The following is an 18,583-nucleotide window of genomic DNA, read 5'->3' on the forward strand; positions in this document are numbered from 1 at the left end:
ATTTTCTTTTACTGTGTACGATTGGTAGAAATGAAAATCGTGATTTGCCTCTCAGCTTGTGTGTGTGTGTGTGTGTGTGTGTGCGTGCGGTGTGTCAACAATGGCAATTAATCACTAAATTCTAAACAAACCCACATATAAAACCCCCTCCCCACCCTCCCCAGACACCTATAAAACACAGCATTCTTGCTCTCACCCCCCACTCATTTTGTGAAAAAGCATGTCTGTTGCCAAGACTACAGCTCGTGTCTTGAGTCGTACATACTATGACCCCAGCCACCCGGGGTCATACGGAGGGGCCTCCAGACTGCAGAGAGCCGTGCAGGAAGATACGGGGAAAAAAGTGGCTACTGATGACATCAGAGAGTGGCTGTCTATGCAAGACAGTTATACTTTACATAAGCCGGCTAAAAAGAATTTCCCCAGGAGCAGAGTGTTTAATACCGAGAGCCTTGTATCAGCGGCAGGCCGGTTTATGTGACATGCAAGGGCTGGCGATGTACAACGACGGGTTAAAGTATCTCCTTACGGTGATTGATGTTTTTTCCTAAAAGGCCTACTTGCGTGTGTTAAGAAACAAGACAGGGGTGGTTGTAACGGAGGCCTTTGATTTAATTTTAACCGAGGGGGCGTGTCCCTCAAGTTACACACGGATGCGGGTAATAAGTTTTCAGAAGGCACCTGTCACCGTGCCTTCCCTCCGCCCTCTCCGGGTTCCCCCTGACGGGGTGCGCCCGGCTGCTGGGCGAGGGACGGGGCCACCGCACCCCGGCGCGACTGCCGACCGGTCCGTACTGTCCCGGAGGGAAGGCACGGTGACAGGTCATCTCCCTCGGCCCCGGGAAGCTGCGAGGTGGTGGCGGGCAGGGGCTGTAACACCCGCCTGCTGACCCCCTCCCCCGAGAGGGAACACACACCACACACTCCCATGTTAAATTAATGTGTGCAGTCCTGCTACTCTTGTAGCTAAGGGAGAGCGGTCGCTGATATTACTGTTTAATAGAATTATTTGCGGGCAAAATGTTTTTACTTTATTAAAAAGCATTACATTTGAATGTGTACACTACACATTAGGGTGGCCCTTATTTTTGAAGTATTGAAAACTCTTCCTCTGACCCTGTTATATGTTTCCAAATAATAATAAAAAAAATTTGGTAAAGTTTGAGGGCAATATACCAATTGTAACAGGTTGCTCAATGGTCAGCTAATCAGTGTTATATGACAAATAGGCCGTTTTAACCACTATAGTCACAATAATGACAATATACAGTATTATAGTGGGAATTACACTTCTGGTCTGTTCAGTATTCATATATTTCATGTAGGGTACCATAGTATAGGCCTACTTTATTGATGATCTCTGTTGGGCCTTGTCTGAGTATATTCATCATCAACCAAAGCCACAGTGAACAAACAAGGCTTACATAAATTAGTACTGAGTCTACTGACTGTATCAAAAGACCTATTTAATGTTGTATTTATACATGTACACTGTACAGTGCAAGTGAGAGTATTGATCAAATTTAGGAACCAGACATCAGCTAATTCAGCTTTGATGACAAAATGGAAGCAATTGGCAAACAGGCAATGAAAGTAAAGAAATCCAAACGTCAAAAGTCATACCTGCTATCGCCTGAAGCAGATATCACAGGTGCAAAGTTGCCTTCTAAGAAGCAAGTTTTAGGACACTTTCTGTACTGTCACATTGAAAACAAAAATCCATTAAGACAAGCTGCAAGTAATACTGTTGAGAAAGTAGAGAAATTTTGGAAGAGAGCAAGAATTCCCATTCAGCACAAGCAAGACATGATTAAGAAAGTAGAAAATCTGTACAAGACATATCAGGCTTTAAAGAAGAATGCATACAGAAGGTCTGCTAAACAAATTGAAAATGAGAAGGCATTTACTGAAGATTTTGAAGATATTTTTGATGTGGCACATCAAGATGCACTAAATATAATGAACATCCCTGAAGATAAAGACTTCTTGATTGCCCAAAGAGAAAAAGGACGTAGAGGTAGCATGACATCAGTGGACAAGGTGTTAGAGAAAAGGGAAAACATGAAAAGAGAGAGACTGGATAAAGAGGAGAAGAGAAAGTCTAAGGCAGCTGAAGAGTTTAAAAGAATGACTGAAACAATGAGCCTAGATGATAGCAGCAGCTGCACCACATCTCAGTCTGAAACAGAATCAGAAACTGAGCAGACAGAACCAGTAGCTGGTTGCAGCTCTTCTGAGCCAAGAGCTAAAAGGGGTCGTAAGCAGTTTGTCACTTCTGAACTTGGAGTGTGTCTAGACCGAACAGGACTGTCAGACAGAAAAGCTATGATGGTTGTGGCTGAAACTGCAAAAAGCCTACACTGTAAAATGTAATTCTAGATGTTTGTTGTTTTAACATATTATTCCATGTCAGTATGACAATAGATGACTGAAGTTGTTGTTATAACATAGAATTATAAGTTAAAAACGTCCCAATTACATCAAAAAAAGCTAACTTGAAAACTCATGTCCAGCTAAATCAGAAACTTATGTGAACTTGACAATGTGGTGAAGTTGAGCACTGCAGGGTTCAAAATTGCTTCACGTGACTGCTATCGAGGTGCATTATGGGGAATTGGCGGTTAAAGACAAGCTCACGTTGCTTGGACATTTACTAATCGTCTCCATTGAAATCTGCTTTCAATGTGAGTAACATCGGTTATAACTATAACAAAAGTAGCTACAAAATTTGGAATACGTTTTTAAATTTATGGCATGATGTGTGTTTTTCTCTTTTACCGAAACATTTGCTTTAACTAATGTAACTTTAGCCGACATGGTCCAGCTTGTGCGCCATGACCAAACTTAACCTAATAAACTGATATATGTCCTTTTTATGGGTTTAATGTTGCACGGACCAAATGAAAAGTGTTGTGCCGCTAGTTTTAAGGTTGCACATTCAACAACTGTTGCGATATTAGCAAGCTAACTCTGCTAATTAATATGGCTTATGTCATATTGCCTGTGTACTTGTACATTTCTTTTAACTTCACAGCCTGTTATATTTTGGTGGAGGTTTAGTTTGGCAATATTTCCAGTAACTGACTGACTAAAAGAACATTTTTTTGGTAGGACTGTTGTGCTTGTTGTCATCTCTTTGTCCCTATAAAATCACTTAAGCTGCTATTTACTGCTGTGTGCTGAGCTGCAAGAGTGCACTGAGGAGTGAGACAAAATATGGTCTGCAACCCAGCATTATATTAGTTTTTATGAGAGAGTTCAGTGTTTATCTTATGCTGGCTAACACCTACCAGCTCATATTGACTATTCATTTCCATACTGTCCTGTTCTTATTTTTCAGACAGAAGTCTGTTTTCTTTTGTTTGAATGTGGAAAACTTTCGTACTCTTATCTTGGCCCAGAACATTGATGGATATTCTTCCTTTGGGTTATATATATCTGATATGTTTTTATTTTATTTTAGGTCTGTGAAGCCAAACTAGGTGCTGGCCATTTATTTTTGCCAATAGAGTGAAATGGTAAGTTCCTTTTTTTCATACTGGAAACACCACAGACTATATTGTAATTTAATAGCTCTGTAGAATAAAGCACTGTAGTGTCAAGGTACTTCTTCTTTACGCAGCATGTATAGTTACAGTATGGAATAGTCTTCCTGATAACGTAGTGCAAGCGGAATCCTTGGGTTCCTTTAAATCAGAGCTAGATAAGATTTTAACAACTCTGAGCTATTAGTTAAGTTCTCCCCAAGCGAGCTTGATGGGCCGAATGGCCTCCTCTCGTTTGTATAGTTCTTATGTTCTTATGAAGAAGTAATATTGGGCGATTGATGATCACATGCAGGTGGCATAACCTAAGTATTGAGAGATGCTACCAACAAATAATTCATTAACAAAAGCAATGGAGAACACTTTTTATGCTACTGTGTTTGTAATAGCACCCATAACTAAAGGTTTTTCATTAATTTATTTTCACAGGTCTAGATGGTCACATCTGTTTCTGTCTTTTGAATGAGGTGGACTTGCAAATTTTGTACTTTTTTTTGTGGAAATCGCAAGAGAATCATTGAACATTACAGTAACAGTCACAGACATTACGGAAGAAGCTGTCCACTACCCTGCATATACACCGACTGTGCACAGTATTTCAGATCTAAAAAAGCCTTGCAGGTCCATTTAAGAGATCATGGGGTCACAGAAGGAGTATGTAATGGACTTGCTGGCTTTAAAGTAAAATGCCTGCTGTGTAGCTTTAATCAGGCAGTTGGACTAAAGCAGTATATTGCTCATCAAGGTAAACATCTGAGGAATAGGGAAATTGTTACTTGCCCTTTTAATCAGTGTTCTTTTAAATCACACCTTTACTCCAGTTTTACATCACATAAGAGTCGTTTTCACCCTCATTCTACTATAAAAGATTTCAAGACAGAGCTTATTGTCCAAGAAAATGAATTTGCAGAATTTGGATCTGAAGTAAATGTTGATTTGCAGTCAGAAGATACTCACAGTGATGGCCATGTGCCACTTCAAGATAATTGTGGCAGTGAAGTAGAACACCATGATACCACTTACAAAATTCAGGAAAAGCTTGCATCTTTACTTCTGCGCATGCAAGCAATATTGCATGTTTCCAAATTAGCTACCCAGGAAATAATCAATGAGTTTCATGAAATTGGCATTTTGATAGGTGATCTAAATAGGAATACAGTGAAAAGGGTTTTAAGGCAGCACAATGGTAACATTGATGACGACACTATTACTTTGGTAACTGATTCCTTGAACAGCCTCAGTCCTCTTTGCTCCATTTCAGAGAGTGGGTGTTTAGGATCAGAACAAAAAAGGTTGTCCTATTTCAGAGAAAAATTTGGCGTTATAGACCCAGTTGAATATATCTTAGATTTAGCATCAAAGAAAACCTTTGTTTATGTTCCAGTTCTAAAAACTCTGCAGGAGTTGTTAAATAAGGGGGATATTATTGACAAAGTTTTAGAAAAAGACAATACAGGATCAAAACCTGGCCAGTACAACAGCTCATTTGATGGCTCATATTTCAAGGAGAACCCACTTCTGTCTGGGGAAGAGCAAAGCATTTCATTAGCTCTGTACATTGATGATTTTGAGGTCTGTAATCCTTTAGGAACCTCAAGAAAAAAACATAAATTGTGTGCAATATACTGGGTGATAGTAAATTTACCAGTGAAATACAGGTCATCGCTGTCTAGCATTTACCTTGCTCTCTTGTGTAAAAGTGTAGATGTTAAGACATTTGGATATAAGAGGATTGTAGAGCCACTTCTGAGAGATCTCCAACTGCTTGAAAACCAAGGGGTTTACATAAGTAGGCTGGGAACCAGTGTTAGGGGTACAGTGTTGTATGTGTCATCTGATAATTTAGGAGCACATTCCTTTGCTGGTTTTCAGGAGTCATTTAATGTTGATAAATTTTGTCGGTTTTGCTTAGCCAGTCGTAGTGATATTCAGCGTGTTCCTGTACGAAGTGGGTCATTTTCATTGAGAACAAAAGAGTCATATAATGCCAATGTTTCAAAGCTCAAAGAAAATGTGAAATTGAAAAGTGCTGATGGAGTGAAAAAGGAATGTGTACTAAACAAGTTGTCTTATTTTCATTGCATAACTGGGTTTCCCCCTGACTTTTTGCATGATGTTTTAGAAGGTATTGTACCTTGGGAGCTCTGTTTGTGTTTGAAAACTTTGATTGGACAGAAATACTTTACATTAGATTATTTGAATACTGCCATTCAACGCTTTCCCTATAAATTTTCTGACAAAACTAACTGTCCACAGAAAATTACAGAAAAAATACTTGTCTGTGAAACTATTGGGGGTAATGGCCATGAGAACTGGACTCTGTTGAGGTTGCTACCTCTGCTCATTGGTGACGTTGTACCTGAAAATAATGATGCTTGGTGTGTAATTCTGGAACTGAAAGACATTGTGGAACTTTTAGCATCCTCCACTTTTACTGAGGAAAGCCTGTGCTATCTTGATGCTAAAATAAGTGAACACAGGAGACTTTTGCAAAGTGTGTTTCCAGGACAGAAACTTAAACCTAAACACCATTTCCTGGAGCACTACCCTCATTTGATCCGCTGCTTTGGGCCACTGGTTGACTTTTGGACAATTCGTTTTGAAGCTAAACATAGCTTTTTCAAGAAAGTGGTTCGTGATGTCAATAATTTCAAAAACATTCTACTGACTTTGTCTCTTAGACACCAGCTTATGCTGGCATACCACTTGGACATGACTACCCTGTTTAAACCAAGAGTGGAAGTTAAGGGAGCATCAAATGTTTCTGTGGACATGCTAGCTTCCTCTGTCATGCAAGTGATGGAGAAGAAATTTACAACTCTGAGAAGTGTGTCACTGGCTACAACAGCATACATACATGGGACACAATACACCACAGGAATGTTTGTCTCATTTGGAAGCACAAGTGGACTTCCTGATTTTTCTAAAATTGTTCATGTGCTGCTTGTATGCAACAAGCCATTTTTTGTTTTGGAATCTTTCTCAGCTTGGTTTGTGGAGCACCTCAGATGTTACGAACTCTGCGAAAGGAATACTGCTCAACTGATGGTAGCTGAACCTGAAGAGCTTAACCACTACATCCCATTGTCAGCATACACTGTACGGGGCAGACTCCTGGTGTCACCAAAGGCATTTCTTGTACATTAAGGTAATTTGTTTTTGTGGCATGTCATCGTAGTCTAAGGAGCTTGGAAAGAAATATATATTATAGAAATATTATAGTCTAAAACTAAATGATGTTTTAGTCAAAACACTGACTATAGCTAAATCAAAATGTGCTGTCAAAATTAACACTGGTTCAATGTTTTGTAACTTTTCCAGCTTGTTAAATGCATTATTTACAATTTACACAATTCTCCTATTTTAAATAATGGTAAAGCTCTTTTTTTATATACAGTACATAGATGGCTGCCAAAAAAGTCAGTAGTCGTATGTGAATGGTTGATATATTTTTTTTTTCTTAGCATCTCCTGTGAAAATGTATTCGTGCTATTCACACTTTATTTCTGTTTTTCTTGTTGGAAGCGATTCATCATGCTGCTGCGCATCATCCTGAGTGAAGATGACATAAGAAAGGTTACCATCGACAACTTGCCTGAAACTGTTGAAAACTTCCATATACTTCTGAAGACGAAACTTGGATTGGAGGGGGACCTTGTGGTTCAATATCAAGACCCTGAATTTGATAATGAACTGTGCAATCTGAGTAGCATATCAGAACTTCCTAAAGAGAAAGCAACATTGAAGGTATACACGAAGACTTTTACAACCTACAACACAGACTCCACTCTAGACACAGCAAGCCTGTCATCAACTCTTGAGGAGGGCAGCAGTGGTGGCCAAACTCGTCAGCTGCCTCAGCCATTTGTTATTCCTGCCTTTTCTTTTGATGTTGAGTTAAAACTGAAGCAAGGAAATGAAGCCTACCACAAAGATGGATCCTTACTTGACATATCGAAGGACATGAAATCGGATATCTTGGAGAAACTGGCAGAAGCCATGTATGTCCACAACCCCTACCCAACACGTGACGAATATGATTGTGTGGCCCAGGCTCTCATCAACAAGCATCCTTGTCTCAAGGAACCAGGGTCTGTCAATGGGTGGTACTGTTGGAAATTTAGTTTAAAGTTCAAAATGGGTAACTTCAGACAGAGGCTGCGAGTGGCTGGATGTCCTGAACTCAAAGTAAACACACGTACCTCTAGTCAAACTGGGTCAAAAAAACTGAAGCGGGCCAAAAAGTCAGAGGTAAATTTTCTACCAGGTTTTCCAGAGGGGAAAACCCAACATGATCTTGACATAGAGAGATCAGTCTTGGTCAGTGAGATGAAGAAAAGAAAGGTTGACTGGAGGCAAATTGATGAAATGATGTTCAACACATTCTCTTTACGGAGAAAAGAGATTGTTGAGGATGAACCTCTGGTGGCACAAGTCAAAGAAAGATGGCCAGCCTTGTTCTCTGAACGGCAGGTAAAATGCATCTTTGTGGTTGTTTTGCTTTTGTGTGTGTATTTTGTCTAATGGGCCTCAGATGATGTTTGCTTAAATTTAGATCTTAAAGCATTTTTTTATTAAATTCTGCCTGTACCCCCCACCCCTCTTCTTCCATTGCTCAGGTTGAAGCTGAATTTGCCCGTCTTACATCTGTTGACCTGAAAGGCTCCCTCTTTGCTGGGCTTGACCAATATCTGGAGAGGTTCCTTGAGCTGTACAAAACCAAGAGCGGCATAGCAGGGCTAACTAGGCTCATAAAATGCCTAGATGATGATGTAAGTGTTCAACTGCTAAATGTTCTCCGTTTGTCTAAGTTTTAGGTTATCCATTTTAAGTGATGAACTCATTCAAAGAAAGCTGTAGTAATATTTCACAATTGGACATTTAGTGTGGTAACTTTTACAGAATCTGTGTATAGTATATTGGTGTTAGATTTGATATCATATTCTACTTTAATGTGCTGATCAGCCTGATTCAAATTATAAGATATTAAAACATTAAAAGACAGGTGTAACTGACCCAGTTATCTCCACTGATACTCATATATTGATGAAATGAAATGAAAAAGCAAAAAGCTGTTTATTTGGAGCTGTCTAGGTGTTTCATAAACACTGTTTAAAACATTTTTTGTTTTGTTTTTCAATTCTTTGACCAGAGCTCTACACAAAGGAAGAGGACAGTTCTTCTGCTGGGCCTTCCTCATTTTCTCAAGGAAGATCCCTCACACATTTTCAAGACTGTGGAGGTGAGCATTGTTTCTTATTAATTCTAGTTAATTCTATAATTACAGTACCACAGTGGATTTTAAATCAAGACTTTCAGCCTTAACTCAAGGGGTTAACTCCCTGCTCACTATAGATGCCAGCAAATGTATTATTACGAGATCTGTGAGACTGGATTTAGTCTGGTTTTCAGAGAAACTACCTGATAAACTACTATGGGTATTGTTCGTTTATTGTGTTTATTCATGTCTTCACCAGGGTCTTTGACATTGTGCTGCTGTACTGTTCCCTACAGCTTTGCATTGGATTTCTCACACACTGTATATTTGTAATGGCAGACATATTAGGATATTTAAGTGATTACAGCGGCTGCTACAGCTGTTGGGGGGGCAATACTTTGGTGAAATGTCTTCGACCCTGGACTGTTTAAACAATTAAGTCACTGGCCCAGTCATTGGACAGCTGGGTAAAGGTGGATGTTGTCATTCAATGCCAGTTATGCAACCAATCCAGCTACGTCTATATGTTCGTTTTTCATGCAGTTTAATATAAGGGGAACTGTTACTGATTAAAGAAGCATTGTCTGTGGAGTTACATTCTGCTACGGTAGTGTAGCTCCAGTTTGCACATTTCATGCATTCTCAGTCACATTTTATTCAGAGCACAGCCAATATTTAGCACAATTAGCATGTATTTAAATTGTTGTTCACATTCTGCAATTGAAGACATGCTTTATTATTAATGAACATGATCTTTGTTCAAAGCAAGAAATGGATTTGTAACATGGGGGTGCAATTCTTATTCTGAAAAAATTTAAACAACGTAAGAAGTGTTACCCAAAGCCAATCACCATCATCCAAGGCATCAGTATGGCTATTCTTTAGAAAGACATGATTTATAAAGCACAAGGGATATTGTGTATTTTCTTTTAAGTTTTGTAAATGATTTTTTTTTTCTTTTTGTCTTTGAACCCTTTTATAGCCCACAGATATTGAAGACACTTTCACCAAGGGGATGAAAGTTGGCATTGTGACGGTGAAAGGAGAAGACATCATTGATGTGTTGGTTGTCCTTGAGGAGGCAGTAGTCCTGTCTAATCTGAGGGATGTCCCGAGTGCCATTTCCATGCTGATGGGTCTTCTTTTTGCCCTCAACATAGACTATCCAAAGGAACTCAAGTATACCTTTGAAATTATTCAGAAGGTCCTCATGAACATTGGAGGAAGGCAGTGCTCCTCACTAGTGCATGGTCTAAGAAACAGACTCTTGCGGAAGACCATATAGAACTGTAATTGTATGCTCACAGCATACTGTGCCTTAGCATTAAAGACAGTTTTTGTTTTACTGTTTGTTTTTTCCATACTTTCAAGATCTCATGTTTCATTTTTGTATGTCACTAAATGACTAGTTTACTGTGACGTACCGCGTCGTCCGTCTCGTTCAAGCCCTGTGTGTCGCCACGCCCACCTTGTTCCCTCTTGTAATTATCCAAATGTGATCACCTGTGAGGCGATGCTGCTCGCCAGTCCTGTGCCTTGTCTTGTGTATTTTAGTCTGCGCCAGCGTATGTCCCGGCAGATGCGGCATTGTTATTGATGTCTCCAAGTCGGTGTTTTTGTCTAATAAACCCTCGTTCCCGTCACTTTGGACTTGCTTCCGCTCTGTTCGTCCTGCTCGCACCGGCGAACGTCACAGAATGCGGCATTCTGTAACGTACGCCGGTGCGTGTAGGGCGAACAAAACCAAAGCATGGCGAAGGGACGGGAACGAGGGTTTATTAGACAAAAACACCGACTTGGAGACATCAATAACAATGCCGTATCTGCCGGGACATACGCTGGCGCAGACTAAAATACACAAGACAAGGCACAGGACTGGCGAGTGGCATCGCCTCACAGGTGATCACATTTGGATAATTACAAGAGGGAACAAGGTGGGCGTGGCGACACACAGGGCTTGAACGAGACGGACGACGCGGTACGTCACATTTACATTTCAGTTTAGACAATTACTCATGTTTTGAAACTTATTTGTGAACAAAAATATAATAGGGGACTTTAATTTTAATGCAGCAGTTCTAGCTCATCTTGTTGAAAAACTGATCTCATGTCATAGTGTTCTGTTGTCAAATTGTCAACAATTCACAAGAATTGTTAAATGCTCCTGGGTCAGATTTTAATCAAACTTGCAAGTCACTGATTTTCTGATTTTGTTTGTCAGAGGAGTAAGATGGAGCAATAAATGTTTGATGTTGGATGTTAATGGGTAATTGTCTTGCTATGTTCTTAAAACAAACTTCATGCATCAGATACATTTTAATTAAATCTGTGGGTGGGGGGTTCTGAAGTGTAAACAACATAAAATTAATTTAAATGAATGTAGACATTTAAACATGGGATCTAAGATAAACGTAACAGGATTTTTTTTGCTGAAATGGATGGTGGAAAGCTCAACTTATTTTTTTGTGTAGTGAACATCTTTACATCAAGTCAATCAACCTTTAAATCAGTTTGATTTTATTTATAAAGTTCACACAGCTACCTTAATAAACCTTAATCAACTTAATAAGTTAAGCTAAAATAGATTCCTAAGTTGAGAGAACCACTAAAACATTTGAATTAACTAAGAAACCCAAGTCAACTAAATTAGAACAAGAGTTTAAACAATTGATTATTTTAATTTAGCTTAAATAGTTTTCCCAAGTAAAAATGACTATTAAAGCAGTTGAACTGACTAACAAACCTTAGTCAACTAAACTAAGACAAAAGTTTAGACAACATGTGATTTTTCATTAGGATAACAATTGGTTGAGTTATAAGAACAAACTCTATTTCTTGACTTAACTTAAAATTTTAAGGCAGCCCTTTACCTGATATTTTTAAGTTGAAACAACAAGTTATATTTTACAGTGTAGGATGCAACCTTGAAAACTATGCACTAAATCGTAGCACAATACAGAGACAGAGAAAAAAAATCCGCAAAGATGAAGCAGCCCGTATCCAGGAAACCTTTGACCCAGATGTGCCTCTAGTTGTTCACTGGGATGGTAAACTTCTAGAAGACCTCACAGGAACCGAAAAGGTTGATCGATTGCCAGTACTAGTGACAGGAAATGGTGCTTCTCAGTTGCTTGCTGTTCCAAAACTTCCAAACAGTAGTGGACAGGCTCAAGCTAATGCTGTTATGGATACACTAAAATCATGGAATATAGAGCAGCAAGTGTGTGGCATGTGCTTTGACACAACAAGTTCTAACACAGGACGTAAAAATGGAGCTTGTGTTCTGGTGGAGCATATTATAGGCAAGGAGCTACTGCATCTTGCATGCCGCCATCATATAATGGAGTTGATAGCAGGTGCAGCATTTACTACATGCTTTGGTCCAAGTTCTGCTCCAGAAGTTGCTATATTTAAGAGATTCAAAACACAATGGAGTGAAATAGACAAAACCTCATATCAAGATGCAACTACTGATCCTTACACTGCAGAACATGTTAAAGAATTCAAACAGGATATAGAGGAATTCATCAAAGAACAACAGCAACTATATCATGCCAGAGATGACTACAAGGAGCTGTTAAAGCTAGTCTTAATCTACATTGGAGCAACTGCCACACAGCCACTGAGATTTCTTGCACCAGGTCCAGTTCATCATGCAAGGTGGATAGCCAAGGTCCTCTACACCTTCAAAATCTGGTTGTTTCGAGCACAGTTTCACCTTACAAAACGAGAAGAAAAAGCTCTTCGTGACCTCTGTCTCTTCTTCTCAAAGCTGTATATAAAGTCATGGCTCACTTGCCCTGATGCTGTCAGTGCTCCAAGAAATGATCTCTCCTTCCTCCAAGCACTGTTAAACTATGGAGATATCAATAAACCCATTTCTGACTCCACATCAAAGAAGCTGTCAAAGCATCTCTGGTATCTGTCAGAGCATCTAGTAGGGTTAGCGCTATTTGACATGAAGGTACCGAATGACACCAAGGTCCTAATGGTTGCTGCAATGAATGAAGTTCAAAGTGACAACAGTGCAAAGCAGAAAGAAGTTGTTGATCTCCACTCTGTTGCAAATATGGACCTTCAAGACTTCACAACCAAAAGCACAGTTGAACTCCTAGAAGCCTTGCAAGTTCCGAAAGAATTCTTGAGGACGCCCTCTACATGGCTAGAAAGAGATGATTTCCAGGATGGAGCAAAAAAAGCTGCTGCTCTCTCTGTAGTGAATGATCATGCAGAAAGAGCAGTAGCCTTGGTGCAAGATTTCAACAAATCAACAAAGAATGAAGAGCAGCTGCAGTACCTGCTACAAGTGATAGCGGATCATCGGAAGCAGTACCCAAATGCCACGAAGACTGCACTAATGAAGACTTGAACTTTGCCAATTGCACATTATAATATATAATTTCTCCAATTTACACTATGTATTAACAGAGACTAATTGTGATTTGTCACTTAGTAGTTTAAAATAAATATGATTCATGTTTCTCAATTTCTCATAGCTATTGGTTTTTGTATCTGTAGAATTATTGCAGTAGTCCAATCTAGAAGTTATAAAGGCATGTATTAGTTTTTCTGCATCTTGAAAGGACAGCAACTTCCGAAGCTTGGCTATGTTCCGTAGATGATAAAATGCCGTACTGGTAATGCTATTTATGTGAGCACTGAAGCAGAGGTCGGAGTCTACCAGGACACCAAGATTTCTGACCACTGTTTTAAATTGAGTAGGGAGGCCGCTAGGGTTGGGGTTTACAAACTTATTGCGGGCCTCCTTAGGACCGATTAAAAGAACCTCAGTTTTTTCAGTATTTAACATGAGGAAATTCCTTGCCATCCAACAACGGATGTCTAGCAGACAGTCGGCTAAAGAAGAGAGCTGGGATGCGTCACTAGGTTTAACAGATATATACAATTGTGTATCATCAGCATAACAATGAAAATTAACACTAGTTTCTAATTATGTTACCAAGCGGTAGCATATATAGATTGAACAGTAGAGGGCCCAGCACTGATCCCTGCGGGACACCATATCTTACTTTAGTGGCTATGGATGACTCATTGTTTACATGGACAAACTGGTAACGATCAGTTAAATACGAACGAAACCACAGTAGTGCTGTCCCTTTAATGCCAATCAATGTTTCCAACCGGTCCAAAAGAATATTATGGTCTACAGTATCGAATGCTGCAGTTAGATCCAGTAAGAATAATAGCGATATACAGCCACGGTCGGAAGCCATAAGCAAGTCGTTTATCACTTTGACTAAGGCCGTTTCTGTGCTATGATTGGGTCTGAAACCAGACTGATATAGCTCGTTAGCATTATTATCTTGAAGAAAGGAGGACAGCTGGTGAGCAACAACTTTCTCAAGAATTTTAGAAATGAAGGGAAGATTTGAGATGGGTCTATAGTTTCCTAAGTCACTAGGTTCAAGATTTGGTTTCTTTAGGATAGGTCTAATAACAGCCATTTTAAAAGATTTAGAAACATATCCAAGACTAAGAGATGAGTTTAACAAGTTTAACAATGTAGTGCTAATCAGTGGTGCAATTTCCTTAAGTAGATTGGTGGGTATTGGGTCAACAAGGCTAGTAGTGGGTTTGCAAGAGGAAATTAACTGAAGGAGTTCTGTCTGCACTACAGGAGTGAAACATTCAAAGATGTTATCATTAGTACTAATAACACTAGCACTAGCAGAGGATTGGTGGTTGTGTGCAACCGTGGGCGTGCTCGTGATGGTATGTCTAATCGTGGTTATTTTATTATTAAATAACGCAATAAAGGCATCACTACCAAGAGCTTCTGGGACTTGTGAGTTTAACATTGAACGATTCTTTGTTAACCTAGATACAGTTTCAAATAGGAATTTAGGATTGGTTTTGTTATTTTCTATTAGTTTAGAGAGATACATAGACCTAGCAGTCATTAGTGCATGTCTATACTTAGACAGGCTCTCTTTCCAGGCAAATCTAAAAACTTCTAATTTTGTTGACCGCCATTTGCGTTCTAGCTTTCGTGAAGCTTGTTTAAGTTCACGTGTACGGTTAGAGTACCAGGGGGCAGGTTTCTTATCTCTATGTTTTATTTTCTTGAGTGGTGCTACATGATCAAGAGTGGTACGAAATGATTCTACCATGTTCACGGTTACCTGTTCAAGTTCATTTACACATGACACTTCAGAGGTTAGGTTAAAGGACTGTGGGAGCTGTTCCAGAAAAGTTGCAGCGGATAATGAGGCTATGGAACGTCTAGTATCGTACCTCTGGTCTGGGGCTTTAGGGGAGTTATGCTGTATTGGAAATGTTAAAAGGTAATGATCTGAAAGTAGAGGATTCTGAGGGATAATTGATATGTGTTCTACCAGGACACCATGACTAAGAATCAGGTCTAGGGTGTGGTTACAGGCATGAGTTGGCCCAGTTACATTCTGATGTACACCGACAGAGTCAAGAATGGCAGTAAATGCTTTTGTTACTGGATCACTTTCATTTTCCATAAAGTAGACAGGGCTACGGCAGGCTGCAGAGCATTCTCTTACAGAGCTCCGCAGCTGTGGAATGGTCTCCCGGCGGATGTGCGGGATTCAGGCACACTCTCGCTTTTCAAGTCTAGATTAAAAATGCACTTGTATAGCTTAGCGTATAGGAAACCTAGTTCTGGTTCCAGCTAGTCCCTCACTCCCAGTCAGACTAACAGTATGAGGTGATGAGCTGGGTGGGGATCGGTGTCATTGGCTTTGGATAAACTGAGGCGTCAGTGCTGTCACTCTAGCTCTACACTAGAGTGCTGATGTTCAGGGAGTCCCCATGCCTGTGTTCCCGCCTGTCTCTCCCTCTTTCTCATGCTGCTATACTCAGATCTGCCGGAGCCTAGACGAATATTGCACTCGATCATTTTGCTTGCACTGCCTCTGATTTCCTCAACTCTGGCTAATACACAATTATTCTTACTTCCTCCCTCACCCCTTCTGGGGTGTGCTCCATGGAGCACAATGTCGTTGAAGAGTTTATGCCTCTGCGGCCTGCAAGATAACTACCTCCACCTCCGGCAACTACCCTCCAACCTGCCTGCCCTTGGCCCAACACGATGCCTCGCCATCCATCCTGCGGCTGTGTGTCTGTTAATCCTGCCATCGTGCATCAAGCACCACGTGCCTGCACCGGTCGGCCGCTGCATTGAGACATATATTTCAACCCCTGTATTAGCTTAGTCATTTCATCTTGTTTGTTTGACTCATCTGCCGGCCCCTGGAGGATGGGCTCCCCCTTTGGGTCTGGTTCCTCCCAAGGTTTCTTCCTCTTAGGGAGTTTTTCCTTGCCACCATTGCCTTTGGCTTACTCAATGGGGGGTCCTTACGAGGCAGAAATGTAAAGCGCATTGAGACAATGTAATGTTGTGATAATGCGCTATATAAATAAAATTGAATTGAAAATTATTGCGTGATTGGCCAGCCTTATGTTCCTGGCCTTTGAGCAACCTGTAGAATTTGTTCAAATGTAAAAAAAATTTAGGGGAATTATTTTCAATATAAAAGGAAAGATTCTAGAGGGTCAGAGTAATAAAATTCAAACTTTTATTTTTTTCACTATATAATAAGGGCCACCCTACTACACATTGTATGTGTGGCACAATGAAAAGATGTGACCAGTTTTCAAGCTGTAAGAAAATACAATTTGACTTGGACATCCTCTCTTTTAACGTTCGGTTAAATGGTGAAATGGGTGATTTTATGACTTTTTAAAAGTTTCTGAAAAGTTCATTCTGAAACTCATTACCCGCATCCGTGTGTAACTTGAGGGACACGCCCCCTCGGTTAAAATAAAATCAAAGGCCTCCGTTACAACCACCCCTGTCTTGTTTCTTAACACACGCAAGTAGGCCTTTTAGGAAAAAACATCAATCACCGTAAGGAGATACTTTACCCCGTCGTTGTACATCGCCAGCCCTTGCATGTCGCATAAACCGGCCTGCCGCTGATACAAGGCTCTCGGTATTAAACACTCTGCTCCTGGGGAAATTCTTTTTAGCCGGCTTATGTAAAGTATAACTGTCTTGCATAGACAGCCACTCTCTGATGTCATCAGTAGCCACTTTTTTCCCCGTATCTTCCTGCACGGCTCTCTGCAGTCTGGAGGCCCCTCCGTATGACCCCGGGTGGCTGGGGTCATAGTATGTACGACTCAAGACACGAGCTGTAGTCTTGGCAACAGACATGCTTTTTCACAAAATGAGTGGGGGGTGAGAGCAAGAATGCTGTGTTTTATAGGTGTCTGGGGAGGGTGGGGAGGGGGTTTTATATGTGGGTTTGTTTAGAATTTAGTGATTAATTGCCATTGTTGACACACCGCACGCACACACACACACACACACACACACAAGCTGAGAGGCAAATCACGATTTTCATTTCTACCAATCGTACACAGTAAAAGAAAATATCATTAAGCTAAGAGAAGTAGAGTTTTTAAGTTTACCATTCATGTAGTACTGGAGACTCGCTCAGACCATAGAATCATACAGATTAGCATTAAAATCACAATTTAGTAATTTAAGCATCCAAAATGAGTAAAAGGGGGGCAGGACAACTGCTCATTTGTACCACTCCCTGTATTCTTTCTCTTAATCCTACACCATGGGGTTCCCACAAAAGGCCTTGAAGAAACCTCTGTCCAGGACGGGTTACTTGTCACTCAGGTGGACCATAGTCATCAATGATGAGGTATTTACCTATTTCATTAAATGATTTAAAAAATAATACTTGAATATTATAAAGGAACAGTATAGCAACATGTAGTCTATGGGCAAGAAACATTCGGCATACAACACAATGTTTTAAAAGCAACAGGCAGGCATTCTTTAACCACAGGACTTGTTCACCATGTCATATTAGCCAGTCTTTAGTCCTGACAAACTGCAACTACATTTTTCCATGAGACGGTTCCACGAAATTGTCATATATAACAGGTCTTCAGAAATTCATCACACACTGTCTGATATTACATTACAATTCATAAAATGCCCGGGTGAACCTAAAACAAAGGAAGATGACGCTTCACAATTCTAATACACATATCACTTAATTTCAGAGTACCGCAATTCACTACATAACTTCTACTGCAAGAATCCTAAACTGACATGCCAATTAAAATCAGCCTCAGCCGACACTTCTAGCTGCGGAAAAAAATACAATTGTGACCAATTTAAATTCGACCTCAATGTCTGCCTTTTAAAACACAACGCTTTATTCCCAATATATTTGTCTAAATACAAATAGATTTCAAAATGCTGTCGATTGTTGAGCAACACATGATCTGTCTATACGTACCGGCGACTGGTTTGTTCCGCTGATATAATCATGTTACCTTGTTAGCTTTAACATGTGGTGACATTTCAGTGCCATTGTTTTAAAATACTCTGATTGGTGACTACAGTAAATCAGAACTAATGTAAGGTGATTAGAGGCTACTTGAAATAAAAAAAAATAAAAATGTAAACAAAACCGAATGAGCCTTTAACTGTTTTACGTTAAAGAAAGCGTCCATGTTTGTCGCTATACTTAAACACGTTGGCATAGGCGCATGTAGTTTATTGTCCCCACGACCGTACGCTTCTCCATCACCTATCAAACACTAGGCCGACTGTGCTTAGGTAACCACACACACACACCCACACACAACATGCAAACCAGAAAAATATGCACATGCTTCTGGGGGATTTCAATAGTTTTGTACGTTTATTTATTTATTTATTTTAATGGTGATTAGGTTTTCTTCTAAACCGTGTATGTACTAAATGAAAAAGACCAGCTAAAAAATGTTATTGCTAGCC

The 18,583-nt window shown here is 40.0% G+C and overlaps 1 protein-coding gene across 1 annotated transcript; it reads left to right on the forward strand.

Moving 5' to 3' along the window:
- The first annotated feature begins 1,834 nt into the window (after positions 1–1,834).
- On the forward strand, positions 1,835–10,292 carry LOC140578543 (sterile alpha motif domain-containing protein 3-like). Its single transcript, XM_072700033.1, has 7 exons — positions 1,835–2,684; positions 3,464–3,518; positions 6,532–6,693; positions 7,071–8,018; positions 8,165–8,317; positions 8,698–8,787; positions 9,746–10,292. The coding sequence occupies exons 4-7, from the start codon at positions 7,080–7,082 to the stop codon at positions 10,046–10,048; spliced, it is 1,485 nt and encodes a 494-aa protein (XP_072556134.1). The 5' UTR covers positions 1,835–2,684; positions 3,464–3,518; positions 6,532–6,693; positions 7,071–7,079; the 3' UTR covers positions 10,049–10,292.
- Positions 10,293–18,583: the final 8,291 nt, after the last annotated feature.

The sequence above is a fragment of the Paramormyrops kingsleyae genome, chromosome 15, assembly GCF_048594095.1.
Source record: "Paramormyrops kingsleyae isolate MSU_618 chromosome 15, PKINGS_0.4, whole genome shotgun sequence".
NCBI lineage: Eukaryota > Metazoa > Chordata > Actinopteri > Osteoglossiformes > Mormyridae > Paramormyrops > Paramormyrops kingsleyae.

Excerpts from the sequence above, each read along its gene's own strand:
- LOC140578543 (XM_072700033.1), top strand. The coding sequence starts at position 7,080 with ATGCTGCTGCGCATCATCCTGAGTGAAGATGACATAAGAAAGGTTACC. Across the intron at positions 8,019-8,164 it reads CCTTGTTCTCTGAACGGCAG|GTTGAAGCTGAATTTGCCCG; the intron begins GTAAAATGCATC and ends TCCATTGCTCAG. Across the intron at positions 8,318-8,697 it reads TAAAATGCCTAGATGATGAT|AGCTCTACACAAAGGAAGAG; the intron begins GTAAGTGTTCAA and ends TTCTTTGACCAG.